Source organism: Brachyhypopomus gauderio, chromosome 5, assembly GCF_052324685.1.
Source record: "Brachyhypopomus gauderio isolate BG-103 chromosome 5, BGAUD_0.2, whole genome shotgun sequence".
NCBI classification, from domain to species: Eukaryota; Metazoa; Chordata; class Actinopteri; order Gymnotiformes; family Hypopomidae; genus Brachyhypopomus; species Brachyhypopomus gauderio.
Window position 1 is genome coordinate 30,930,934 of NC_135215.1, and position 19,871 is coordinate 30,950,804.

A 19,871-nucleotide genomic window follows, 5' to 3' on the forward strand; every position below is an offset into this window, starting at 1 on the left:
TGCTTTTCCACACTCTGTACGTGTGTTTGTGCATGAGCTGCAGCACAACCAATCAAATGGGGGGTTGGCGAACGTAAATTTTTACCGGGCGGGGTGTAAAATGGACACAAATTAAGTATTATATCGCGATCGATCGATCGCCAGTGGTTGGTGCCAGAGCGAACTAGTAACTCATTGAATCATAGATGTGGATCAGAGGTAAATAAACTAGATTTTTTTCCGGCGTGAGAAATCGGATGTGTGGCGTGAGAGCGTGTGAAGACGGTCAAATGCGTGTGTCTCACGCTCAATGCGTGAGGGTTGGCAACCCTGGGTTCTGTATCTGAACTCGGGGAAGAGAGCCTCTCTCTGTCACCATCATAATATCCAGTTCTATCTCAGCATGGATTGTGTATTTGAAGACATCTACATCGAGAAAAAAATATATTGACAAAAGTGGAGCGAGTTTTCAGCTATGGGGACATCATTCATCGTGCACAAATGACATACAGACTTTTGGCCAGCAAATGCAATGCAGAATAGTTTACTGAAATGTCTAAAGTTGCAGATTCCTGTTAATTGTTCAGTTCTTATATTTGTTTGTCTTGTGTCACTCACACATGGACACACATGTTCTCCAAGAAACCAGATAAGAGAAGAGAGGGAAAAATGCTGTTATGGTTCTTTGTATTGTACTGTGAAAATATCAGCACTTTTTATTTGAACATGGAGTTCTACTTATGACTTTTTCACAGAATATTTATTTCTGGAAAATTGTAGTTTAAAGTATGAATATTTTTGCAGCTAAGTTTAACAAATTGAACTGTGCAATAAAGAGGTGTAATTTTAATTTTTTTAATACTTCGTGTTTTCAGTTGCACATGTTTTATCAAGATTTGAGGAGAATTTAGATTTAAAAAATAATTTACAATTTAAATTTATTTACATTTAAAATATACCTGCAACATTGGTAAAAAAAAAAAAAAAAGACTCGAAAGGACTTGAAATTCCAAGTTTCAGACTTGGGACTTGACTTGACTGTTGCCTGTCTTGACTCGAGACTTGACTTGACTTGAGTGTCTTTGCTTGAGACTTGACTCGGGACTTGAGGTATAAAGACTTGGACTTACTTGAGACTTGCAAAACACTGACTTGGTCCCACCTCTGTTTACCACTACTACTTCTATTGTTACTATTATTGCTGTTACTATTGTTTAGATAGCTAAATAATAATCTTGAAGTTTGAAAGCTTGAAGTTTGAATTTTACTGGCTTAGAATACTCATAAGTACTCTGCTCATGTTATCTGAAAATTCATCCCATAAACAGTAGTTTCCGTGCATATCCCCACTAGGAATACTTGAGTGTGACCTAAAGTACTGCTGTAAGATCCACTGCTTATCATCACATGACTTTCCAGTATTGCTGATTCACTCAGATAGAGTGAAATATTTGCATGGGAGTACAAGCGTGTTCACCATGTATCAGGGTGCAGGCATTAAAGATTTGTTGTTGTGGCTTCCAGGCAGAAGCAAAGATCTGCAGAAAGAGAAAAGGAGAGCGAGTGCAAAAGAAAGAGTGTAGTTCTGAAGAAAGAGTGCAGCTCTGAAGATGGAGTGAAGTTCTGAAAGAGTGCAGCTCTGAAGACAGTGAAGTTCTGAAGATAGAGTGAAGTTCTGAAGATAGAGTGAAGTCCTGAAAGAGTGCAGTTCTGAAGAAAGAGTGAAGTTTCAAAGAAAGAGTATAGTTCTGAAGAAAGAGTGCAGCTCTGTAGAGTGCAGTTCTGAAGAAAGAGTAAAGTTCTGAAAGAGTGCAGTTCTGAAGAAAGTGAGGTTTCAAAGAAAGAGGGCAGCAAAGAAAAAGTGCAACTCTGAAGAAAGAGTGCAGTTCTGAAGAAAGAGTGAAGTTCTGAAAGAATGCAGTTCTGAAGAAAGAGTACAGTTCTGAAGAATACAGCTGTGATGAAAGAGTACAATTCTGAAAGCAACAGGTAGGACTGTGAACGCCTCATGAGGTGGGAGAAGGGGTTTGGTATGTGTTGCTCAGCTAACACAGGCTCTGTTCCAAATGACAGAAGACTGATGAGAATGAAGTCCAGCATGATGCTGAGGGACGGAGGGAAGCACACAGAGGAATGGAGACTTTATCACTCTTTACCACTCCATGAAAATTTGGTCTTTGGTGTATAAAATGATGTGATATAACATGCTTGCAGTCAGAGCAAAATTTGCATTGGACACTGATATATCCTGCACACTGTATTATTCTCTACATATTCTTCATATTGTACTATTCTCTACATCTTCATCACTCATACATCCTGAATATTGTATTGTCCTCAACATATTCATCACTTGTAAACCCTCATTATTACACTCTACATTTATTCCTACACCTTTTTTCATAACCCCCTTGTAGTTCTTTTGGGGGGTACCTGTTGTAATAATTTCAACATCTAACCAAGCAGTTGGAGTTTGACATTCGGTATTATTGACATTTAAACCTTCAGCAGAGAATCAACAGGGAAGAAGGTTTTTTTATAATATGTGCTGTGGATATTGTCTGTGTATGTGTAGGTTTGTGTGTGTGTGTGTGTGTGTGTGTGTGTGTGTGTGTGTGTGTGTGTGTGTGTGTGTGTGTGTGTGTGTGTGTGTGTGTGTGTGTGTGTGTGTGTGTGTGTTTGTGTGTGCGTGTCCGTGCTGACACAGCACAGCTACCTCCGGTTTTCCTGGCTTCTCTTGCCCACACACTCCCACCCCCCAATTAGTCAACTGGGCCTGGTTGCCTGGGTAGCCAATGGCTTGGCCAGAAATATGAATAGACGGATGACTGGGTAGGAAGTGTTATCATTCCAATCTGTGTCTGTCTTTGTCAGCCTGGCCAGCATAGGCACGACTGGAATGCTAGAGGGACAAATGAATAGATGGATGGATGGATGGATGGATGGATGGATGGAAGGACAGATAGGTGGATGGATGAGTAGGCTGTGTTATCTGTGTGATCTGTTCCATTGGCCAGAAGAGGTGAGGAAACAGGATGTTAGAAGATCTGATGTAAGCTTGCTCAGCTTCTCACAATCAGATGAATGCAATGCATGGATTGGACAGAGAGAACTTGGCTGCATTCCTATTGGTAGGAGCAATCTTCTAGCCCTTATCACACTTAATTTGAATACATAAGGCACTGAATTTACATCTTTCATGAAAGATCAGATAATAATACCAGCAGTGGGCTTGGCAGGCCTTTATATTTCAAGTGCATTCAAATGTGAATGAGATCAAATACTGTCATCAAGTATTATTGTAAAATTAATATTATCTACAATCTCACTATCTCCTACTGGACACTCATGTGTGTGTGAGCTCATGAATACTACAGACACAAAATTCGACTTGGAATTCAACTTATGTTTTAATGTAGATATAAACATCTATATTAAAACATAACCTAGGAGGAATATCAATCCCTGGCTGCGTGGTCAGTGTTTAAGACCATGTTGGGCATTGTTATATGAGGATTTGTAAATGCAAACATATTAAAAACATTTTTAATCTAGAGTAGCCAGACATTGCATAGTCTTGGAGCCCTTATGCTATAGCACATCAAGATTAAGGGCTACATAATAATCAAATGAGATGTAATAGAGAGAATAAAATTGTATAAATAAAATACATATATATACAGTATATATATATATATATATACGCTCATATACATGCTCAGCCATGCACGCAGCATAGCACACTTAACAAAGCGCTTCTTGCTATAAAGTATGCTGCCCTGCTAAAACCATATTATTTTATAGACCAGGAACATGGCTTCACTAATTCCTCTAGCTGCAAACCTCATGGACCACAACGTTGTCTATAATTTGTTGGGCACACATGTTCATAGCAACGCTGCATAAAGTCGGACTGGAACCGCTAGTGCAGAGTGCATTAATCAGTTTCCACACGCAGGACATCTGGCTTCTCATGGAGGTAGCAGCACCACTCCAGCATTAGCTCCAGCAGCTGTGTTTGGCCTGACTCCTGTATATTTAACAATTACGCAACAATTCACCCCCTCTGACTTTGAGCGTGAGCTTTAACGTGTGTGTGTTGTTGAAGAGGGTGTGAAGCGTTAACCTGCCAGGAGGATCAGTCTGCTGGGTGGTTGCAGCACCTCGTATCCACCAGCGGGTGACACTTTTTTCTCTACTATTTATCGAAGCAGCAGTTGGCATCCTGTGCGAGGAACCCGGATGTAGTGGTGCAACTCGAACCGTTTGGGATCAGAGGCACAGAGGAGCTGATGTGTTACTGAGGAAGAATGAGAAGGTTCAGGTGTCGTGCCGGTGGAGTCCCTGCATCTTTGGCCAGACTCGGACAGCCTCTCCATACCTGCTTTAGGACCGAGCTACTTAAGTGCAGTGGTGTAATGTTCCTGTTCCTAATCTGTGTTACCATATGACGGTGCTTGGCTCTTTCTCAGACTGCAGCTCATACAGCAGCTGGACTCCTCTGGAGTCAGTGGCAGAGCTAGCTCAGATGGGTCAAGGGTGTGTAAAAGTTCTGATGTGTACCATGTATGCTGTAAATATGCTTCCAATGTACTAGGGTTCCCTGCTCCTTTCATAGTTGCAGTGAACAAGAAATACTTCGTTTTGACGTAACACCCACAGTGTTTAATTAGCTCTGCAGTGCTCGTTTGTGTCCAGCTTGACTTACATAAACACTGTATGTGGTAAATCAAAATCTGGGGTTTTTGCCTTGTCCTTGTGGGCTGTGTTAAAAACCAAGGAATGGAGCCTGTAATATTTAGAAATGTTAAGCTTGGTTTTCTGAAGCAGGAGTGCTGTGTGGGCAAACCTTGTGCCCTTAACGACCTCACGGTAAGAAATATGAATGAACTGGACACTGCTACAGGGGCAAATCCCAGGGCTTAGAAAGAAAGCTGGTGTGTGTGTGTGTGTATGTGTGTGAGGGAGGGAGAGAGAGAGAGAGAGAGAGAGAGAGAGAGAGACAGTCTATCTGGAGGTGGGGTGGAGTGGGGAAGAACCTCTGAAGCATCTCTTCCTCCTCACTCTCATCTTGGACTTCATCACAGACACTTGCCACTAAACTCCATTAGCCACATGTTTTAATAATGCTGCGTTCGTCTCCATGGGCTGCTCCAAGTTCATTGAGGTTTTTCTGGTCAGTCCATTTTTCCACTGGCAGTGCACAAGGCTATCCCAGGGTGCTTCCTCCTGGAACAGATGCAGCACTCCTCGCAATCTTTTTTTCACTTCAGCATTTCAGCAACCGCAGGGCTGCAGAAGGACAGGAAGGCGGATCGTGAGCAGGAGGGGGAGCGTTCTGCCTCTCCACAGCCTTCAGTTTCCTGTGATGATCTGCACGGCAAATGTGAACATCACCTGAGTTCCTATGCTGTACATTACTTTTAAAATTAAAGCAACAAATATTCTAGAGAGAATAAAACCACTTCTCTCCACTTTTCCTCTGCTGGTGAAAGATCGAATGACTTTGGTCTTACTAAGAGTGTTAGGAGTCCAAGGCAACATCCAAGACAAGCCAAATGTAGTTACATTGCAGTTGAGAAATATCAAGCATGTAAAAAATTGCAGCTTATGAATAAGCAGCAGGGAAATAAAGCAGCAGTCTTCTTTCTCTCTTTTTTTCTGTGCAACGCTGAACAATGATATATGGAAACCAAGCCATCTGTACCAACTGGGCCCATTGCACAAAAACAGAGCCTTGTCTCTCTCAGCCTGGCCGTACACGGCTGTAATACCCCGCCATTATCAGCCCCAGCAGTTCCTGACCCAACAGGGGGTGACAACCCATTAATGCCCCGTCATTTCCCCCATGGGCCTCTTAGTATATGTGTGTGTGTGTGTTTTAAACGTTACGCTGGCATATGTGGTGAGGTGTGTGTGTGTGTGTGTGTGTGTGTGTGTGTGCGTGCATGCATGTGTGTGTGTGGACTTCTGTTTTTGTATGAGAGCGTGTCAGGGTCTGTGTATATGTGTGTGCAGGGCATGTGGGTTTACTGTTACCACAAGCCGGCTGTACTGTACAAAGTTTTCATGGTACTCAGAATGGCAGAGAGCCACTGGTTGTGAATCAGAGTCCGACTGGGCTGGAGAGCAGAGGATGAGGCACAACAAAACAGAGGAAGAGAGCAGAGACGATCGATCTCAGGGAGGATCGACCCCAGAGAGGATCGGGTGTAGTCTGTGTTGTCTTGCATCACTAGTCTTACACTGCAGAGGACATTCGTAGAGGCCAAGGCTTATAGTGATCTTTGAAACCTCAACCCCTGTAGGTTGTATGCTTGAGTCTTATTCATGTTAAAGGATATCTTTTATTGCACATTTGATTTTGTTACGTAAAGAGAACCCTTGTATGTCTCCAATACCTGTTGGCAGACCCCAGTGTTGTGTTTAGCAGACCTTGGGCTCGGACATTAATATGAACATTCAGCAACATCCTCTGTAGCAACTGTGGAATGATCTGCAGGAGCAGGGATGCCTGTAGATCTTTCCTCTCTCTTGTGGCCAGCTGGCAAGGTGCTTGGCTTGAGGAATTCAGCACTTTGGACAGCACCTACACTACTGTCTCACACTCTCAGAATGCCATTGCTCAGTGCTTCAACGGGCCGTCTGAAAGCACCCCGTGGCTTTCTCTATACTGACATCCCATTATGGTATGGAGAATACGCACAGGTCATAGGTATTTGATTTTCTGAGTTTGTAAGTTAATATAAAAATGTTTCCCCCCCACCCCCCATGTTGTCAAATCCATTATTGTAAAATAGCATATTCAGGCAGTACAGTGATGTGGATTCCTGCCTAATTAACACTGAGTGTCAGCTGGAGCGTGAGCAGATATCACGGGCTCGTCTCTCTTTCCCCCAGGCAGCAGGGAAGCAGCATTCACCTACGCCATCACGGCAGCGGGCGTGGCCCACGCGGTCACGGCAGCGTGTAGCCAGGGCAACATGAGCCACTGTGGCTGCGACCGCGAGAAGCAGGGCTACTACAACCAGGAGGAGGGCTGGAAGTGGGGCGGCTGTTCCGCCGACCTCAAATACGGCATCGAGTTCTCCCGCCGCTTCGTGGACGCTCGCGAGATTAAAAAAAACGCCCGCCGCCTGATGAACCTTCACAACAATGAAGCGGGAAGAAAGGTAACTGCAGCAGAAAGCACTTCATCACGCTTCCGTCCCAGACTTATGTTCCAGAAGAATGCCTTGGAAAGTAGTAATGTTTTTATTTTAAGTCACAGAGTTGGGGAAAACAAAACTAAACTAAACAAAAAAAAAAAACACGGTGTGCCCACTGTGTGTAACAGTATGTGGTTACAGTAGCCCTATTAAGCAGAGATTTTTCCAGGGCCCAAAATAAACTTTTAGGACTTCATTATAACAAACCAAGACCAATATTTATTCCTTCATCATTTATCTGTGTGATTCCTGCAGAGCTCTGGGCTGGGCGGCACGTTTCCAGAGCACTGCCAGCGTGTTTGCATGTAGACCGGAGTCTGGATGCGGTGTGGTTTGTTTGTATTCTACTTGTGTAGAACAAGTGTCGGAGAGTTTTACACACACCAAGCTGTATAGAAAATATAGCAGCACAGAAAGCCCCAAACCCCACAGCGAGGCTGCTAGGCTGTGATTTTGCAGAGCCTGTGACTGATAAGTAACAGTCAGACGTTTCGGCAGCTTGTTTTGCTTTAGCCAATTACAGTGCGTTTTCCCTCCACCATCTTGTGGCATCCTTCTGATTGCGGCGCTGGTTTGGCTTGGCTCTGCTCCTCCTTGGCCATGCTTGCTTGTTATTAGTCATCCAAGAACATAAAATAACATGCACCCTAACAGCACAGAGTGCACTCTGGTGGCAAATGGATCTAATTAATAATGCTGCTCTTTACTGTGTGATCTGGGAGAGCCAGCCTGGGGCTGAGCGGAGCCCAGCCTGCGGTTGCCAGATGGATCCTCTCCAATCCTCCTCCGGTCTGCTGCATGGAATCATGAAGTGTGAAGTCAGTAACAGGATATTATTGCGAGCCTTTCTCTGCTGTACTGAAAACACAGCCCTCGCTCCACTGCATTGGGGTTTTTCTGCCTTTCATGAAGGAGCCATCATGGTAATAGCTGTGCAGTGGCATCATGGAGGGGGTGGGACAGGGAGGATTTGAATGTACCACGTGACTCTGGAATGGGCAGGATCAGAGCTGCCGCTCTGGAATTTCAATTGCAATCAGACGTACGTGTGGTTTGAGCTAGCTTTGAAGGACTGGGGGCAAAACTGGTGCACATTAGCCCAGCGAATGTAAACGGATCCCCTCAAAAGTGTATGGCCATGTGGGCATTTATGTACAGGGCCTGGTGTGTAGTAAATCTTTACAATCTGTAACTCAGATCAACAGAAACAGCTGTGTTGGATGAGCTGGTGGCACTCTTGGTTCCCGCATGTTGAACAGTGTCTTGACTGGTTTTGTGTAGTTCAAGGTGGTTTTGTTGGATTAACCAGTTAGTTTGCACAAATTTTGCAGAAGAGGAATAATTGGCCTTGGAGGTGTATGTGGTACAAAAAAAAACTAAAAACACTTTAGCATCCTGTCTAAAATTCTCATTAATAACATACATATCAAAAAAGTGTACCACTAGTGACTAGTGAATGAATAATGTACACTATGCATACGTACTCTAGACATACATACATACTCTAGGCATGTCTTCTGTAAACATACATACCCTAGGCATACATACTCTAAGCATGTGCACTCTAGGCATACATACTCTAGACCAGGGGTACTCAACTGGCGGACCCGAACGCAGTCCTGTCCGGACCCAATCCCATTGAAACCGTCACGAGTGTTACGTTTGCCACCCCCGCTCAACAACTTACGTTGTAAGACAACTTCATACTGCAGGCATATGTACTGTAGGCATACATACTCTAGGCTTGTGTACTCTAGGCATACATACTGTAGGCATGCGTACTCTAGGCATAAATACTGTAGACATTCATATTGCAGGCATATGTACTCTAGGCATGCATACTGTAGACATTCATACTCTAAGCATATGTACTGTAGGCATGCGTACTGCTGTAAGAAAATCATGTCATTTGTTTCATCCGACAATCACCAACTCATCCACTTTTACCTGGTTAAACATGGTAAATTGTTACATGAAATACATATTTATTTTTCCTGTCCTTAGATGTAGTGGCCAAGAAGGAAGAGAGAATTATAGTAACGTTAACATATTATGGCTAAAATTATCTTCCATATTTTTTACAAATGACTGTCATTTGCATTTTTCTTCTAGCAGAATGTGCAGTGGAATTTGGTTCAGGGACTTTTGTTCAGGGTCTAATTTGCTGCTAATGTTGAACAGTAAATCTTTGGTATGCCACAAAACAATGTAAACCACTGAGTTCAAAGCAGAATTGCATCCGATACTCATATTTCTCTGAGACTGTGGTATTAATAATAAAGATGATAATTTGGAATAATGTATTCTTATGTGCAAAGAACAAGGCCATGAGTCTTTCCGCATGTAATGAAAGCAAAATGATGATACATAGACCGTTCTGTCTTCAGTCAAGATGATGATACATAGACCGTTCTGTCATCAGTCAAGATGATTATACATAGACCGTTCTGTCTTCAGTCAAGATGATGATACATAGACCGTTCTGTCATCAGTCAAGATGATTATACATAGACCGTTCTGTCATCAGTCAAGATGATTATACATAGACCGTTCTGTCATCAGTCAAGATGAGGATACATAGACCGTTCTGTCATCAGTCAAGATGATGATACATAGACCGTTCTGTCATCAGTCAAGATGATTATACATAGACCGTTCTGTCATCAGTCAAGATGATTATACATAGACCGTTCTGTCATCAGTCAAGATGATTATACATAGACCATTCTGTCATCAGTCAAGATAATTATACATAGAACGTTCTGTCATCAGTCAAGATGATTATACATAGAACGTTCTGTCATCAGTCAAGATGACGATGCATTGACCGTTTTGTCATGATTCAAGATGATGATACATAGACCATTCTGTCATCAGTCAAGCACATATGAATTTGAAATCTTAGAGAATCCTGCTGAATAAATTATCATCCCCATTTATACACAGCATGAATAAAACAAAATATTGTTTTGTCATACGTTTGTTTTCCAGGTGTGCCATTTTAAACATATGGCTTTAAAACCACATGTGCAGTTACTTCATATAGGAGTGTAAAAATGTTAACTTCTGAAGACCAGATGAAAAGCTCAAGAGTTTCTTGTGAGTACCCGGCTCATAAAAACATTAGCTGCGTTCTTAATACTGGGAAATGCATTGAACACGTGATCATCAGTGGCTCTTCATCTCGTGGAAAGTTCTGGAACTGCTGTGATTTCGTTATTTGCTTTTTAAAATAATAATGTACAGAGCAGTGGCCTTGTGTCTAACCGGCCCTGCAGGGTGGCCGTCTGAGGAAGCTTGCTTTAGCCCGAAGTGTCTCAGGCAGGCTGTGCTTGTTTGATGGGGGGGCACTCTTTTTCTATTGATTTGGTCCAATTTTAACTTTACTTAACCTAATTTACTGTATATTGTGTATTGTTGTCATTTTTCATTTCTTTTATTTTGTTGATTGTTGATTTGTTGATTTTTTTTTCCTTCTCATACTGTACTTTTTGCACTGTACAGAAACCATGGATATCTTGGTTATCTTGTATAATTTTTTATTAATAACAATAATAACAATAACAAATTTTAAGAAATATATTATTATTATTATTATTATTATTATTATTATTGTTATTATTATTAATAATAATAATAATAATAATTTGGAGAAAATTGGATGAAAACCAAAAACAAAACAATAAATACAACAGAGAACACTAGTTTAAACAATCATAATGGACAGCCAAAGTCTTATTCTTGTTTTATAGCTAAACTCCTAATAGTTATAGTTAAACAAATAATACAGCTAAACTCATAAAATAGCTAAACAATAATAGAGCTACATTAAACTTAAATGTGACTGTAACGTTTGGAAGAGACAGAGAGGGATCCTTATGCAAAAGCACAGTGCTCTTCATTTGGCAGATAGATACAACCAGAGAATGCGAGATGTTAATGCATAAACGGAGTTGATCTAATGCCGTTTGTTGAGAGTGGTCTATCCGGTCCGGGGTCGTAACGGGAAGGCAGAGTCCGTACGGTACCTGAGGGCTAGGCAGAAGACGGGGTTGAGGGAACAGGCAGAGGTCGGTACACAGGAGAAACAGCAGAGTATGATAACGCTCGGTATGCAACATGGTTGGCAATACTTCGCGACGAGGTGTTGTGATGACGGTGTATATGAATGCCTGGAATGTGGGCGTGGTGATGAGGAACAGCTGTCAGGTGACATTCCTGACAGTGACATTTGTATTGGAAACCCCAATAGCCTGATCTTCATATAGACACAGAAAATTCAGCAGCATGTGTTTACTCTGGACGTTGTTCCCAAAAGTCTACAGCGTGTTCCTGCGGCCATGTGCCCTGGTGACTGTTCTTCTCGTCTCCTCGTCCCCAGGTCCTGGAGGAGCGCATGAAGTTGGAGTGTAAGTGTCACGGCGTGTCGGGCTCCTGCACCACCAAGACGTGCTGGACCACCCTCCCCAAGTTCCGCGAGATCGGCTACGCGCTAAAGGACAAGTACAGCAAAGCCGTGCACGTGGAGGTGGTCCGAGCGAGCCGTCTCCGCCAGCCCACCTTCCTCAAGGTGAAGAAGACCCACGGCTACCAGAAGCCCCTGGAGACGGACTTGGTCTACATCGAGCGCTCCCCCAACTACTGCGAGGAGGACGCCAAGACGGGCAGCGTGGGCACGCAGGGGCGGCTGTGCAACAGGACGTCCCCGCACACGGACGGCTGCGACCTCATGTGCTGTGGGCGGGGCTACAACACGCACCAGTACACCAAGGTGTGGCAGTGCAACTGCAAGTTTCAGTGGTGCTGCTTTGTCAAATGCAACACGTGCAGCGAGAGGACGGAGGTGTTCACCTGCAAGTGAACGGGCGCGGGAGGGGCACGGGTCGGGCGTGCCGAGACGGTTGGGCAGGAGACCTGCGGAACGGAAGAGATATTTTGGAATATCACAAAACGGAAACGGAAGGGGAGACACTATCAGCTCTCCTTGGCAATGTTTTGCACAGCCGAATATTTAATGTTTGCTTTCCTATAGAACTTCAATTCTAAACTCTGTCAGTAGGTACAAGCCCAGCTGTCGGGCTTTAAACTTCCAGAAGCTCATGCACTGATGTATCCACACTGATTCAAAAGGACTGCAGGATACAAGCTGTGCCCTGTGCATTGCATTCTGGTTTTTTTTTCCCTGGGAAAGCAAAGGTCAAAAAGGAGGCTGCAAGAATTTGGATATTGACAGGAACCGAAAGAGATCAGAAAGGATTGGTTAAGTTAACCTGACTTAAACCATAGAGAGAGAGGGGGGAGCAGGGAGGAAGGTCCATTTTAACTCCTGATCTTAAGCTCTGTAAAGCCAAGAAGGGAATTTCAGAATGAGGACAGTGCAGACTGAAAAATGGCGACGTTGCTACGGAAGCCTCCTGTTGCCAACTGGAATGTGGTGGAAGATGTTAGCTGTCCAGTCACACTGGAACTGTCTGTTTGAACACTGAAAATAAATTGTTTATTTATGTTATAGTCTCTTAAAAAAGCAAAGCACTAACGGGTAGAAATGTCTTATTTTGTTATTTTGTACTAAGTGTAAAGAAACAGTGAGATGGGGAACAAACCCTTTGTAGAAACTCATGACTGAAGGTGTGTGTCTTTTCAAGAAAAAGCCCCCAGGTTCTCTAAAGAAATTTTTTTCCCTGAAATGGTTTAACCATTAATGGTGTGTTGACTTCATAAACCACTTTTTAGGATGGTTTACAGTTTACTTATTTAACATTGGTTCTACTTTGCTGTAACCTAGCCTTAGTGTGCAGTAAGGTATGCACTAAAATTTGGATCACACTACTTTTTGAAACGTAGATAATAGCCGGGACAAAAGTTATAAAAACACCCTTTTAAAGATATTTCCTCAACTCAATGTGTTGTCGAGTGCTGCACTGATATTTTTCTATTCTGATACATTGCAAATGAAACTAAATAAATATCCATTTGACTGACATTGGGATTTTATTGCAGAGAGCACAGGTGTGTGAATTACAGGTGACATATTTATAATGTAGTTTATGACAACAGTGTTTGTTTCTAAGGTTGCAAACCAACAAACAAACAAAAAAATAGTGATGTGCATATCCTCTCAATGGTAGCTGTTGATAAGATGATGATATTAACTGTTTTCATTCACTTAACATGGAACACTCTGTATATCAGTTATACCAGTTGTTGAAGGGATGATGAAATGAACCATTTTCATTCACGTAACATGGAACAACCTGTATATCAGTATAGGAAGCACTTGATACTTCTACAGTTTCTTTCAGGTATGTTGTTTAGGGACAAAAGCACAATCTTTGTGTATGTTTTTCATGTAACTGCTATATTAATAAGTTAGGTTTAATTAATAGCGTGTGTTACTATTTTATAGCAGGTATATTATAAACATAATTTCTGAAACTGTTTAAGCATCCAAATGAAAAAAAAGAAATGTCCTTCAAATCTTTCCATCTTTAGCTAACTGGATTTAGTTCACTGGTTCCTTGATGCTACAGTTCTATGTAAGAGAAAACCTCTTTTTTCCCCTTGTCATAACCTGCTTTCCACAACCCCGAGACCTAATTTGGAATTGTTCCTTAATCAAGGCAGTGATATTCATCGCATAACATATTTGAGCCAGTGCTTTTAGTGGGAGAAAAGTCCCTTATTCAGAGGTTCCAACCACCCCTAAATACCACCACTGACCATGTGGATGAAACATAAATCAGTAAAATCATCATAACACAATAAATCTGCCTGCTTGTTGACTTGGGCCTTATTTTGTACACAGCACATGGTCATAATAACGTGTGGTCAGACCCCTTGATTGTGGCATTCATGGAACAAAGGAGAGTTATCTCTGGCATTAACAACAGGAGCACATAGGAAGAGCCATGGCAACAGGAGCACATAGGAAGAGCCATGGCAACAGGAGCACATAGGAAGTGCCATGGCAACAGGAGCACATAGGAAGAGCCATGGCAACAGGAGAACATAGGAAGTGCCATGGCAACAGGAGCACATAAGAAGAGACATGGCAACAGGAGCCTGGGGATTTTAATGGGACAACCCACAAGTTTTACATACAGTCTTGTGTGAATCTTTAAAAATGGTAACAGGACAGAAATCAATCTTTCCAAGTGTTTTAGTGGGAAAAGGGCATAATCTACTTTAACTTTTAAAGGCATTTGGTGGTTTTGCAAATTAATATTTTTAAAGGTAGTGGACTTGAAATATCTCCCCCACAGAATATCTGGGAATATAGATGTAAACCATCACAGAATATATAGATGTAAACCATCACAGGTTTGATGGCAAAGCAACATCCATGCATCATTGTGACGAGCACTCAGTTCACAGTTCACACTGTGCTTGGCTTTAACACTAGGGCTTCTCCCCTTAATCACACACCTGCAGGTTGTTCTGCTGCAGTGTAAGTGAAGGGGTGAATCAGGTAGTTCTGCAGTGTAAGTGAAGTGAAGTGGTGTAGGGCAATCATCACATGTATTGGATACAAATTGGCTTACAACTTGGCTAAAATTACTGAGTAGCTGGAAATGTCAAATGTCAGGGGTCTGGTCTGAAAGGGAGGCCTGAACACAGATCATAAAAGATATATTGACATTGAAAATTGAGCCTTTCCTATTCCCTAATGTTATTGTCTGCCCTAAAGCCTTTAGTACATAGACAGGACAAGTTCAAATACATTGTTTTTTCATGGTCCCTAAAGTCCTGTGTAAAATGTCCATGGGTTAAATATTGCCACATTTGCAGTAGTGCAATAGCTTTTGCTGTGTAAAAATGCTCATGAGCAGAAAGTCTATGCTGGTCTTATACACCACATGGCATATGGCATGGGTTTCAAATGTGATGTTCAGTGGTGGGGCATATCTCTGCCCTGCTAAAATGCTCCAATCAGATTTTCGTATTATGGATAATGACTTCAGTATATATATATAATTGTAAGTGCTTTTAAGCACAACTTAGACTGGTTGTAACTAGAATAAAAAATGATTTGAGAGTATGACTCTAATCTTAAGGTATATTTAGTATTTATGTATAATTTCTTTGACTGAAAGCAAACATACCCTTGTCATGCATGTATCCATGTTTCCACATGGAAACTGTACTATTTACTGCCACAGCATGAGACATCTTTTGCCAATCTTTTGCTAGTTTAATGTTTTGAGGTCAAGTCCCCATGTCTTTAGAGATTAAAATCTAAAACTCTTTAAAGGGACTTTGTCATTTTAATAGGAATGCAATGACCCACATTTCTGAAGAAATATAATCATTGAAACACACTTATTCACCTAGCTGAAGTTCATCCAAAGTATACCATTCCGAAGGAGTTACAAAAAGAAAGCAATAAACCAACCAAACCAAATCAAACAAACAATTATCCCCAAAATAAGTCTTTTCCAAACATATGCAGTGCTCTTTTTGGGGGGGAGGAGTGGGGTGGGTAGTTTTTCGGTCGGGGGGGGGGGGGGGGGGGGGGGGGGGGGTCACTGTTGCCGAGGTGTTACTGGCTGTCACTGGTCCTGGGCTTGGCTGAAAAGCATTACAGACATGCAGCCAAGCAGAAGGAGTGTTTTGTTAGCAGTCTGAAACCCTGGTGCCCGGAACCACTTAAGCTCCTGTACTATACCCGGATTTGACCAAAATAAATCCATTTGTTTCTGACAAACATTTTGTTATTAAAAAATATGAGAGAGAAGAACAGACCCTGCTGCATGTGTGCTCACCCCTAAAGCGCCTATTGTAGAGGTGTCAGGATCATTAGTTCATCAGGGCTTGCATTCTGTCAGCTAATGCCTGTGGTCTTTCCAGCAGTGCTTATTCAGAGCTGCACTGCACTGGCCTCCAGAGGGAAGGACGCTCCCCATATTTAATAATGTACCCCTGCTCACCTGCTGGGTCCTTCACCTCCTTCACCACCTTCTACACATACATTTATGTATTAATTATATCATTTTAACATGTTAGCAACAAATGGGAGAAAGCATCACTGTTGCGCAAAGATTCTCACTTTGAATGTATTCACGGACAGCTGATTTTAATACTTGGATAGATTTCTGAAAATGAGCATAGATTTACATGCATTTTAAACAGCATCATGGGTGGCTTAGTGCAGCCTATTGGGTGGCGCAGTATAAATAAGACAATGTGTTGTTCACTGTTGGCAATGGTGTAAAAGAGAGAGCTCTAACAAAAAACCACGTTCCTTCTTCAGTATCAAAGTCAAGCTAGCAAGCAGTTTACAAGGTAAATAAGCAACAGTGATGGGAGAAGTGTTGTTTCCAGCTACCTCAATGCCGCATGCTGTCTGCTAAGCATCATCCAGCTCCTATCACAGACCATCGGAGAGCAAGAATAAGACAGCACAATGAAAACCAAGATTGTCTCCTAAGCCTCTCAGATCGGCCGCTGCCCATTCCCCCCCAGGGTGACTATGCCCACTGGCATTGAACGATGCGATCACGGCTTGACCCGCGGGCTCCCTCTCCCACAAAGTCCCCTTTCAGGCCATCAGGAAGTGGGCCTCATCAGTCTGCTCCATGGAAGCTCTGGCTGGACCACCGAGGACTGTTGCCAGGCTTCAGGCCCAGGGAAGGGTGCAGATGCTGGGGGAGGAGATGGGCAGAGGGCCCTTGTGTGCTCGTACCACTTAGGACTCAGAAAAGGGTGAATGAGTTCATGTGCTTTGTGGAAGCATGAGATCTCTTCAGGAGAGGCTTATACATAGCGGGTGTATCTCTTTTGGGGCAAAAACTGGCTGGACATGATGATTCAGCTTTATTTCGTTACCAGAGAAATCCCTTGTATAAGAACTGGTTGACAAACCTGTTTGGCATATAATGAATACATTTATCCTACTTTTCTGTAGAGTTTATCAATATTTGTTTCAAGCTTGCCTTCGCAGTCAGTGCAGAATGTCTTACCTGGCCACACCGCGTTTTCAGGGTGATCATCCTGGCACTAGGTTCTAGAGGTGAGAGTATATAACAGGGATTTTTACCATCACAGACTTTGCCAATATCCAAGGTGACAGATGCGTAATGCACATACACGACTAACCAGAGGACTAACCCAACACTGGCAGTCCAGAACGACAGGCCTTCTTCTCCCAGGGATCAGTATCAGCCTCACAGCCTTCAGATACACTGGAGTTTCGCTCTTTGGCAAGATAACGTGCAGCTGTGAGGGGGAGAGGGACGAGGGTGGTGAAAAATAAATTACACCAAAAAAAAATATGAGGAGGGAGTGAGGGGTAAAGTCAAAGGAGTCAAGGGGTCCTTTCAACTGACATCGGAGATTTTCCAGAGACGGCTAGTGAAGAAAAGAGCGCTGTACTCTGTTCCAGAGCTTCTTAAGCCCTGTTCCCTGTGTGTGAAGAAGAGCTGTGGGCATCAGTGGGAAAGCCCTCACTCACGGCTTTCATGTTGGCTGTCCTGAAGTTAACGGCATTAGACGAAGTGATAAAAGAGAATGTGGCCGTCCTACTGTGCCTCAGAACGAAAGCGTTACTCAAAACCGTTATTCCGTCCACCCTTAACATGGCGTCTGTGTGTGAGAGTGGCAATGCAAAGGGTTGTTTTTGTTTGTTTTTATGCTTCAAGGCAGACTCCCTCGAGCCAAATGCAAATGAGCTAATAAATGGACATGCTAAAGGAAAGTCAGTCCGCATGATCTGACATATTTCTGCATAGTGTAGAAATGCGTCACCAGTGGCATCCATGTCATGAAGATTAACTGCCATGGCTGTAGCTGTTTAGTGAGTCACTTTGGGTAAGGTTGGCAAATCACCAGCATTTGTCTTGCATTGCACAAAGTGTCACGCTATTACACTGTTGGTTTACGGAGATCAACTGGATATCATTATTAACAAAAGAAGTTAAAAGTCGAAAAAAGTCTTTTAAGATGTAAATGTTGTGGATTTTATATGTATGGAATCTGTATGATCTGTCTTAAGTTTAAGTACAGCTATAATGGTTTTCGTCAGGTTTGGCCCAAGTCGTTTGAAATCAGACGCCCTTTAAAACGCCTTTAGCGTGAATAAAACTGACACATAAAGTTGAGTCTTTCCCAGATTCCACGGACGTTCCCGATCCCTTTAAGAATTCCTCCAGGCTCTGCCTGCAGCATGTGCAGGCCGCATCACGGAGACGAATGCACAGCTTTGTCTAGAAATTGTGCCTCTCATCATCATCTCTTCGTTGTTTTGACTGCTTGTCTCATTGAAAGACCATCATTCTGAGGTTCTGTCTCATCTGTTTAATATTAGTGGTAAGGAACACATGGCCATTCAAAGGCACAGGCCCGGTGACATCATGCATGGCAGGAGGGGGAGAAGCAGGCTGGGTAGATGGGTAAAGGAACATGTAGAGGAGCTTCAGAGGGGCTACCTGACTGATCCTGTTTTCAGTAACTAAAGTCATAGAAGTTACACATGTATGTGGTCACTTACAAACACCAGCAGCAAACAAACATTTTTTGTCAAGAATTATTAGCTTACTATATGGCCATTTGAACACTACATACAGAGAGAGAATACAATCATTAAGACATCAGCATGATAATGACAGTACAATCATCAGTTTCTCTGGATCTATACTTACTAGTGATGTGTTTGAGTAAAATTAACATTTTTGGTTTTTTCCATAAAGTGCAAACAATATTTAAAGTAGCTCAATAGTACAAACAATGCTGCAAGACAAAACAAAACAAAACAAATTTAAAAAAAAAGCTCAAATTCTTTTTGCAACCACCACAATTCTGTTTTAACTCAGGAAGAGTTCACAAATCAGTTTTTGGTAGAACAACTGTGACCAAATGTGCCTCTGCATCTCCTACACCAGTGTTTCACTTCAAATATTAAGTTCTTGTGATCACCTATTCAGTATCTCATTAAATAGAATTCCAGTACAGTGTCCCTGTGTTGGAATACAACTACAATATAGCTTCTCTACACATATGGCATCCATTCTGTTCCACATATGTGTAAGACACACTACAAATGTATATTAAATTAATAAATAAAAATAGTAGAGTTGGAGTTCTATATTATAATGATGTACATATTTCAAGAACTATCCTACATACTGATGAATCAGCATCACATTAACCTGTTTTTAAAGACACACATACACACACACACACACACACACACACACACACACACACACACACACACACACGCGCGCACACACACACACACACACACACACACACACACACACACACACAAACACAAAGATACAGAAAGAGACATAAAGAGACAGAGATGGGGGGTGCTAGCATGAAAAATATGGTTCACTGTGTTTAGAAAGTTTAGGATTTTAATCCAAATCTGCTTTATTGCAGAACATTTAGAAGTCACTTAATAATTCTTTTAAACTTCTTTTACAATGGTGCTCACTTCTCAAGTGGGGTATTTGAGCAAGATAACTGCACCCATTCCATATGGCTTGTTGGAACTCAGTTCCAGTACTGGGAAATAATAGATTTATGACAGATTGTCCCCTTGTGAGAATATTTAATAACTGTGCTTTAATAACTATCTGTTCTCATGAATAACAGTAAACCGTAAATAACGTCAGATCAGCAGATATGGCAGTGAGTGTACATACATGGCAACAGAGAGATGAGACATTGGGACAGTAAAGA

At 42.2% G+C, this 19,871-nt stretch overlaps 1 protein-coding gene across 3 annotated transcripts in view; it reads left to right on the forward strand.

The window, feature by feature from the left end:
- Positions 1 to 13,168, forward strand: part of wnt7bb (wingless-type MMTV integration site family, member 7Bb) — a 30,689-nt gene extending 17,521 nt beyond the window's left edge. For all 3 annotated transcript variants that reach the window (XM_077007059.1, XM_077007060.1, XM_077007058.1), the window contains 2 exons: positions 6,880 to 7,151; positions 11,569 to 13,168. In XM_077007059.1, the coding sequence (XP_076863174.1) occupies positions 6,880 to 7,151; positions 11,569 to 12,048 (752 nt within the window). In that variant the 3' untranslated portion in view covers positions 12,049 to 13,168. The remainder of the gene's footprint in view (positions 1 to 6,879; positions 7,152 to 11,568) is intronic.
- The last annotated feature ends 6,703 nt before the right edge of the window (positions 13,169 to 19,871 follow it).